Source organism: Bidens hawaiensis, unplaced genomic scaffold (genome assembly GCF_021521415.1).
Source record: "Bidens hawaiensis isolate Kalapana, Puna unplaced genomic scaffold, B.hawaiensis_p1.1 tig00004685_1, whole genome shotgun sequence".
NCBI lineage: Eukaryota > Viridiplantae > Streptophyta > Magnoliopsida > Asterales > Asteraceae > Bidens > Bidens hawaiensis.
Genome location: NW_027491287.1, coordinates 874,724 through 883,704, shown reverse-complemented (window position 1 = coordinate 883,704; position 8,981 = coordinate 874,724). Strand labels below are relative to the sequence as shown.

Here is an 8,981-nt window from a genome sequence, read left to right as displayed (position 1 = left end):
ATCGTTCCAATGTGCCATCCGACTTAAACTTATGGCAAAACAACCACATACATTGTATTACCTGGCTGCCAGTCGGTCTAAGGACAAGTTCCTAAGTCCATATTATTAAAATAAATACGATGGGTCAACAAACAGCAGAATATAGAGCACCAAGAAAACAAAATGATAAAAAGTAGAAGTGTACATATAACATCTCCCCAATACCCAAAAAGTCAAAAGACTTCAACACAATAACAAAAACCGGAAACAAAGCAAAGATTGTAAAAAAAAAATAAACGGAAACCTAAACAAACATTCTTCAAATAACCACCACCATAATCCAAACATACGGTTCTAAATCAGCCCTTAATTGCATGAAACCGTCATATGAAACATAATAAAAATGTTTACTTGGGACCAATATCCTTGAGAGCACAGATCTGCTCTTCTCCCATGGCAGACATAACAGTCACAACAAGATCCTTCCCTTCATTGAAACCATCCTTAATCTGCACATGTTTTGTTTTATTTAGTCGTGATTTTGAATATATAACAAATAATTGAAGTCGCATAAACCAAATGTTTTCAACTAACCTGTGTAAGCAGAGTGTCATCGGTTGGAAGCTTGAGGTCATCCTTGGTACCACCACTTTCGGTCAACAAACTCACCTAAACAAGCACCAAATAAGATATCAACATATGCACAGTAACGCTCAACAAAACTTCAAAATAGTAAAATGGGCTTACAAATCCATCCTCAGAGATATCGATGAGCTGGTAATCAGTACGGTTAACATGTGGAACCTACAAACAACGAGAAAGTCACATAAGCGAAAAAGAAAGAAAATTCTATGAAAATAATAAATGAGGGGTATAAAACATACATCACAATTGTGGGAAGATGGAACAATATCTTCAAGTTTCTTGCCATTGAAGATATCAATTGCAACAAAGTGACACTTAGCGTGACCGTGCTTGCCAGTCTTCGAAGTCGAGACTTCAACAACCTTCAAAAAATATTTACACAAGTTTAGCACACGAAACATATATAAACAAGAAAACCATATGATAACTTTAAATTGTTTTCATCTCCGAATTCAGTATCTTTATAAGGTCAAAACCCTAAACCAAAATAAAGGTGGATCAAAACCCTAAACCAAAATCATCCCAAACAGGTGTGCATAAAATCAAAATAATCTATCTGAAACCGGAACAAAAACCAACAGTTTGGTTTTATGTTTTCGTAAAAACCGAACCAGCCCAACTTTATAGATTCTTAATTTTACTTTTAAATTACAAAAATTTATTTGATATTTAGCTCAAATATTTTAGCCCAAATGTAAAATAAATCATTTAGTTAATAATTAACAAAATGATTTAGGCCCAAATTCATTAATTTAAGCCAATTTTCTTTCTCATCCCAACAAGTTTCAAGCTCAAATAGCAAAACCAAAAAAATCAAAACCAAATGGTTTTCAAAAACTAAAAGTTTCGGTTTTTAGTTCAGTTTTAGCACTAAACGAATTCGTGCAGACCCCTACCAAATAAGACCAAAATAATCAGCTCATCGAACGAACATGATTGTGAGCAATACATCTCATCACAAACATTATCAAATCCATAACTTCATCCAAAACTTTGTAACAGTAACTTTAAATCAGTAACATATAAAGTTTATTTCCAAACAACTAACCCTATCAAATCCATATATTACTCTGTTTGCTGCTCGTAAACTATTCACTCGCTCAACAAACAAACACGAACAAGACTTTGTTCAGTTTGATTCGGTTCACTACCAGCCCTAAGTCCATAATAATCATATCAACAAATGAACATAATTTACAACAATAGAGCTAATTAACTATTCTTCAATCAATCAAAACCCTATCAAATTAGATCAAAAACATAAAATTTATACTCCAAACAATCAAACTCCTATCAAACAAAATCAAAAACATAAAATCAATTATTCAAACAATCAAAAAACTAACAAATCCATAAACCTAGCATACGAATCAGAGATTATTATTATTACAAGTACTATTAACATCAACAATATCAGATCTGAAATTACAATAATAATAATAATAATAATAATATAAACCTTGCAAGCACGATTCTTAATAACGATGTAACCGTTCTTCCTGATGGTACCGGCTTGCTGCGGGAAGGTCTTTGAAGCTCCGGCATCGGCCTTTGACTCAAACTGATGCTCTTCGTCAGACATGATTCTAATTGATTATTATTATTATTATTATTATTATTACTATTGGACGGAGAAAGTGAATGACGAAGAGTATAGTTTGCAGAGTTGAAATTTTGGGGATTTAGGGTTTTTAATTAACGCCGTACAGAGATAATATCATATCTGTGTTTCATCAGATTGGATTCCAGCCGTTGGATTAGATTATTATATTTTGCCTTTTGACATCATTTGTCCTTTACTTTTCATGTATTTCTCTTTAAGGCTTCTTTTTTCAGAAAGTTTGTATATGTACTCAAGGAGCACATGCCGGGGTATCCGACGACGTGAGAATCAATATATGTATATGAGTATAAGTTAAATAATAAGGTCTGCGGAATACTAGAGAGTATTCTTGTGCAAGAGCTTGGATCTCTTTACCATTCGGAGGTAGTGTGGTTTTTATAGCCGGATGAGGAGAGATAAGGTATGACCACTTGTCAGGTCGGGAAATTCACTAATCAAGATGCATGTACTTGCGTCAGGGGAGTTGGTGGGCAATATGACCGACCAACGTTGACGTTTTGTACTATGCAGTAATATTGACTATGTATTATCAATTCTATATTGGTGGGCTGTTATTTTCCATGATGATACCTCCTTTTTTGTATCATGCTTTTGGAAATCTTTGGCGTGCTATTTCCCGAGGTGTCACTTGTCAGGGAATGTTTGGCACCTGATGTTATGTTTTCCAGCACCACAAGTTGTACCCGGCGCTTGGCTGTTTAGCCGGCGGAAGCGTACACTTGATCAATAGGTGGGTTTGGGACCCTACCTCTACACCGACCTCCTACGCAAACTAGAGGCGAACCCAATGATTTAGCATGGGGTCATCCGCACCCATTGAATTTTATTTTTTTTAGTATTTAAATGTTTAAATTCCGACCGCACCCCAAGAAAAATGACACAACCCCATGAATTTTTAAAACCAACTGCCAAGAAAAAAAATTGGTGGAAGACGAATGAATATGCAAAGGCCGATTAAACTTTAAAAATCGGGTACTATAAACTGAACCTATAACAGAGGTTTTAGTAAGCTACTTGAGTACTTGACCAAACCAAAGGGCCAAACCGATGGTGCCCGCGGTTGATCCAGGCTAAAACATCATTCGGGTAAAGAAGGAAGAAGCAAACATTGAAAAAAAATTTCCCATGATTCGTTTAAAAGTTCAAGTTAAAACAGGCTGATTCATTTGTGTCCATTAGCTAATAGCCAAACCAGATATACTGACAGTTTCCAAGTTAACCAGTCAGCTAGTTAGACTTTTAGCATAAACAGAATGTCAATTATAACAGTTTCAGGTTACAGAAATTCACAAGGGATCGAACAGTTTCACTTATGTCATATCAAGCGAATCAATATGAGATTACCTATGCTGTCATGAATGCACACGAGATTTATATAGCATTGAGTGAGTTAAGCTACACAATAACACCCTAGCACACGATACAAACTAATACCATCTGTTTTGCCACATAAGCTCGCGTCTTTGTTTTCTGTCATTCATGTTCGCATCTCAACTTTGATGCTAATATTAACCTTTCAAACGTTTTACAACAAAAAAGTGAAGAACGTGAACTCAAGAGTATGCGTACCAAAAGACATCCTTCGACTCTCACACGTTAACAACAATAACCAGTCACGCTTTGATCAAACCAAAAAAAAATGATATTATCAACTTCGAGTCTTAAAGTTTTGACCTTTAGGTTTATGTAAAAATCGCTTATCTTGAACCTCCGGCCAAAGTCGAACTAATGTGTTGATCATTCATTTCGTGTATGTATATCCTTGGAGGTATTTCCCTGCAAAAGAATTTAATGATCAGATAACAGTAATTATATAATTCAAGTTTAAAACTTTTGATATCAGTTGACAAAAATTGATGAAAAATTAAACAAAATATATATATACAAGATGAATCAAGATATACTAACAATTCATTTGCTTCTTGGTATGTATAGCTTGAAGCAACAGCCAGAAGTTGTCCTCCAGAGTTGAATGATAATGATGCAATACTGTTTTCAAACTTTGGCATCTGAAATGATAACAAAGTCTAATTTGAGTTCAATCCTATAAAAATGTTACTTCGGTTATTCTTAAAATATTTATTACTGGACTAAAAATAAAAATTACCTCAAAGACTCTTTTTCTACTTTGAGCATTCCATATGGTGACATAACCATCATTGTCACCAGTAATAAAGTCGCCGTAAGTTCTGAACACAAAATATAATCAGTCATATGAGCTTTAATTATTTTTCGTAACTAATGAGTAAAAAGACGTACGATGGACTAAATATAATATCATTAACAGCAGCCATATTATGTTTTTTCTCAGTTGCCATTGGAAGGCATCGAAAAGCAAACCTGCAACAAGTATAGTTACAATTTATTATTATTAATTTAACAGTATCATGATAATATTACTAATGAAGAAATATGCATGTAATTTTAACACTTTAATCAACTAGTTTAATGGAGTATTATAAGATGTAAGCGTACTCGTCTTTGTTTTGATTGGATGGATTAAAACATTTCAATGACACACGTCCTTCAACTGATCCAGCAGCAACTCCTGCATTATAATAATAACATAAATAACTGATTTCCAAAGAAAGGGTCATCAAAATTACAAATTTATTACAGGATTACCTTGATCTAAATATGGCCGAACACACTTAATTTGGATGTCCATCCTTTTGCTATAATATGAATCATTGAACTTGCGTAAATCATAAAAATTAACCGATGATCCAACCGCAACCATTGCAATAAATCCACTAACGGACATAGATTCAACTGCCACGTTAACTGTATTTACACTTAAAGCCTTCATTGAACGTGAATCCCAACATTTAATCTTTTTATCCCAACCACCAGTAATAACTTGACCTGCAAAAAAGAAAGCCAGTAACCGGTTACAAGAAAATCAGATACAAAAGGCAAAAAATTGCAAGTATAGAAAATTATAAACAGTTTAAATATGATGACTTTTTAATAGCAATAACCATATTTTATATCATATGATAAAAGAGTAAATTACCCTTTTTGTCCTTTAAGTTTATAACTTTATACCATTGTTCAGAAATTGTTTTTAAATTAAGAAGATAGCAAAAACACATTTTTTAATTTTTATGTTTTAAAAAGTTTGCACATTACATCCTTTCCACTAACGGACGCTAAATACAGCAAAATCCTGTCATGTGCTCTGCACATGAGAGCATTAATGGAAAAAAAAAACTAACCCCCGTTAGTGGAACAAAAATGTGAAGCCTTTTTAAACATAAATGATGTTTCTTGCTATTTCCTTAGTTTAAAGACAATATCTAAAAAATGGTGCAAACCTTAAAGAAGGGAAAGTGTAATTTACTCTAAATATAAAATTGGCACTAATATACAGTTAGCAATTTGAAAGTAACAACTGTTACCTGTTGCATCACAATATTCAACACAAGTTGCTAAATCATCATGATTTCCAATTATTTTACTGATTCCTGAATCTAAATCATACCTAAAAAAAAGATATTATAAATGGTCATGCATGGATTACAAAAAGGTTATGAAGATAACATGTAAACAGACATCGTGTTATGATGCAATCGAATCTGGCAGTGGCATGAGGCGACATTTCATATATGATGAATGAAAACTGAATATTGTAACCAAAGAAAACATGATCACTAGAAACTATGCAAGTTAACACCCAAAATATAAGTTCAATATTCAAGCATTGACTTTCAAGGTCAAACATAGATATGCAACTCGGTTGCATTCAAGTTGGCCGTTGGCCATAACATCTATGTTTGTCAATATTATCATTATACATTTCACTAAGACGTGTCTAATATCAAAACCAAGAAACACATTTATTTCAAGATTTTTAACATTAAATTTAACTCGTCAACTAAACTTAACCAAACTATGCAAGTTAACACCTAAATATAAGTTCAATATTCAAACGTTGACCTTCAAGGTCAAACATAGATATCCAACTTGGTTGCATTCAGGTTGGCTGTTGGCCATAACATCTATGTTTGTCAATATCATCATTATGCATTTCACTAAAGTGTGTCTAATATCAAAACCCAGAAACACATTCATTTCAAGATTTTTAATATGAAATTTAACTCGTCAACTATACTTAACGAAACATTGTAAACCTGGAAACAAACCTAGTAATGGAACAATCAGAACCAGTACTAAATGCAACCGTCTCCCCTTGAAAACAGCAATCCAGAAGCTCAGCTTCCCCAGAAGCTTCATAAGTCACTTTAGATCCATCCACATCATACAATCTAAGACTCTGCACATACAAAATATTTTATAAATCAATAATACTGAATATGTGGTATTAACTATTAGAATTGCACATATGCACACAAACTCACAATAAGGATAATAACTTACAGTATCCCAGGAAGAGATGAGGAGACTATTGGATGCTGGAGCGAAGCGAATTCTGGAAATAGCATCTTGAATCGGTTTTTCTTCAAACTTTAAACAATGCGCATTCATCTTTGTAAACTAGTAAATCTTGAAGTTGTTGAGCCCTAAGATATATAGAGGTTTAAATAAATAAGTAAACAACAGCTAAATTTCTTACCAATTTATGCAACCATGAAAGCTGGTAAGTGTTGAGGCTTTTGAGTCCTAAGATAAATAAACATTTGAATAATAACTAAAGTTCTTACCAATTTACGCAATCGTGTAACATTTTGTCCTCATTTTACGCAACATTGTGCCTAGTTAAAAAGTATTACTATATGCCAGTTGTAATCTAACTGCTGATAACTAATGCTGCATTATTAATAAGAACCTGAACTCCAAATTCATCTCCGAACAACAACAAAACACACAGACACACCAAAGCATACAGAACAAATTCAATAATATTTATTCAGATTCTATCGTTTCCAAGTAGTTCAATATTATTATTATTGTTATTATTATCGCATCTTCTAACTACTTCAGTTAACTAAACATACATTATTATGTACATACACACTACAGTTAAGCTATGATTAACTATACTAACCAACTCTTCTTCTAACTAACTAATGAAATAACTAACAACTTAAATACAAAACTAGTAACAGTTCCATGTCATCAACACAAGCCACGTCAGCATCAGGTAGAATACTAACAGTTACTATATGCCAGTTGTAATCTAATTGCTTATATCTAATATTCCAAATCAATAAGAACTTGAACTCCAAATTCATCTCCGAACAATAACAAGACACACACATACACCAAAGCACACAGAACAAATTCAATAATATTTATTCAGATTCTATTGTTTCCAAGTACTTCAATTTTATTATATATTATTATTATTATTATTATTATTATTATTATTATTATTATTATCTTCTAACTACTTCAGTTAATTAAACATACATTATTATATGCATACACACTACAGTTAAGCTATGATTAACTATACTAACTTATAGTAAAAGTTACATGTCATCAACAGAAGCCACGTCAGCATCAATCAGCTAGAATAAATACTAACAGTTACTGGCTTAATCGAAGAAAATTGAGCTAAATTAGCAGAGTTAGGGTTTCAGCTAGTGTAATTGATTTTAATTTTCTAATTAAATAAAAAAATGAGAAGTTATGAAGGATTATGCAGATATGAGAGAGTATTGAACGGACCTAGGGTTTGTTGATGATAATAACTCTAGATCTGTTGCTATTTTGTTTCTTCTACGGTTAGATTAATCCAGTCGTAAATCGATCAGCTTCGTGACGTCGTATTCGCCGGTGCCGGAGGTATTCCGGTAGCACGGTGGTTGCTGACGGCGGTTATAGAGATTAAAGTGAGAATGGAGTTTTGAAAATTGAAAGTGTTTCCCGCTACTTGTGGCAACAAGAAAAGGAATAGATAAAAGAGAGTAAAATGACTAAATTATCCTCTTGTATAAAACCTGTTAACGAACCGAAAATTTAACGGAAAGTTCGTTTATTGTCCGTTCATTTAATAAGCAAACGAACATGAACAAAATGTTTGTGTTTGTTTAATTAAGACTGTGTTATAAATTATGTTCTTTAATCATATGTAATTTATGGATCATGTTCTTTAAAAAGTTTATTCGAAAGCGGTGTCCTTTAGAATTGCATGTTTGTTTGATATTCGTCATTTTGACTAACTGGCATCCAAAAACCCCGTTAAGTCGTGACATGTGAGGGTATATAAGTCTTTTTAAGCTACTATTTAAGTATTTATAATTAAAAAGCAAATTAAATATATTATAAGAAAAAGAAACTAAATAAAATATGTTAAACAAAAACCCCGTTAAGTCTTGGCATATTTGAATTTAACTGGGTTTTTGGATGACAGTTAGTGTATAGATCAAAAATAGAAGGTATTTTGTCATATAAAGGACAACGCCCGCAAATAAACTTTTTAAATGACCTGATCCATAAATCACATATATTTAAATGACAAAAATTGTAATTTTGTCTTTAATTAAACGAATGAACATGAACACATGTTTCGTTCGTTTATGTGTGTTTATATATGTTCGTTTATGTTTCTTTGTGTTCATTTATGTTTGTTTGAGTTCATTTAAGTATGTTCATATATCTTCAATCATGTTTGTTTGTCTTTGTTTAGTTATGTTCGTTTTTGTTCGTGAATTATTCCTTTAGATTTTAAATAAACAAACACGAACATACTTATTCTTTAAACAAACGAACATGAACACCAAATATTTGTTCGACTAAGTATTCGTGTTTGTTTTCGTGTTCGTTT

The 8,981-nt window shown here is 32.5% G+C and overlaps 2 protein-coding genes across 2 annotated transcripts; both read right to left on the bottom strand.

Moving 5' to 3' along the window:
• Positions 1-278: 278 nt before the first annotated feature.
• On the bottom strand, positions 279-2,299 carry LOC143627624 (eukaryotic translation initiation factor 5A-like). The gene is made up of 5 exons (XM_077097405.1): positions 2,084-2,299; positions 864-986; positions 727-783; positions 574-648; positions 279-488 (listed from the first exon to the last, which is right to left on the bottom strand). The coding sequence occupies exons 1-5, from the start codon at positions 2,204-2,206 to the stop codon at positions 387-389; spliced, it is 480 nt and encodes a 159-aa protein (XP_076953520.1). The 5' UTR covers positions 2,207-2,299; the 3' UTR covers positions 279-386.
• A 1,101-nt stretch (positions 2,300-3,400) lies between these two features.
• On the bottom strand, positions 3,401-8,101 carry LOC143627565 (mitotic checkpoint protein BUB3.3-like). The gene is made up of 10 exons (XM_077097353.1): positions 7,883-8,101; positions 6,629-6,771; positions 6,394-6,524; positions 5,650-5,732; positions 4,874-5,113; positions 4,724-4,796; positions 4,508-4,588; positions 4,356-4,437; positions 4,157-4,257; positions 3,401-4,024 (listed from the first exon to the last, which is right to left on the bottom strand). Exons 2-10 carry the CDS (start codon positions 6,734-6,736, stop codon positions 3,946-3,948), a joined length of 978 nt encoding a protein of 325 aa, XP_076953468.1. The 5' UTR covers positions 6,737-6,771; positions 7,883-8,101; the 3' UTR covers positions 3,401-3,945.
• Between the last annotated feature and the right edge of the window lie 880 nt (positions 8,102-8,981).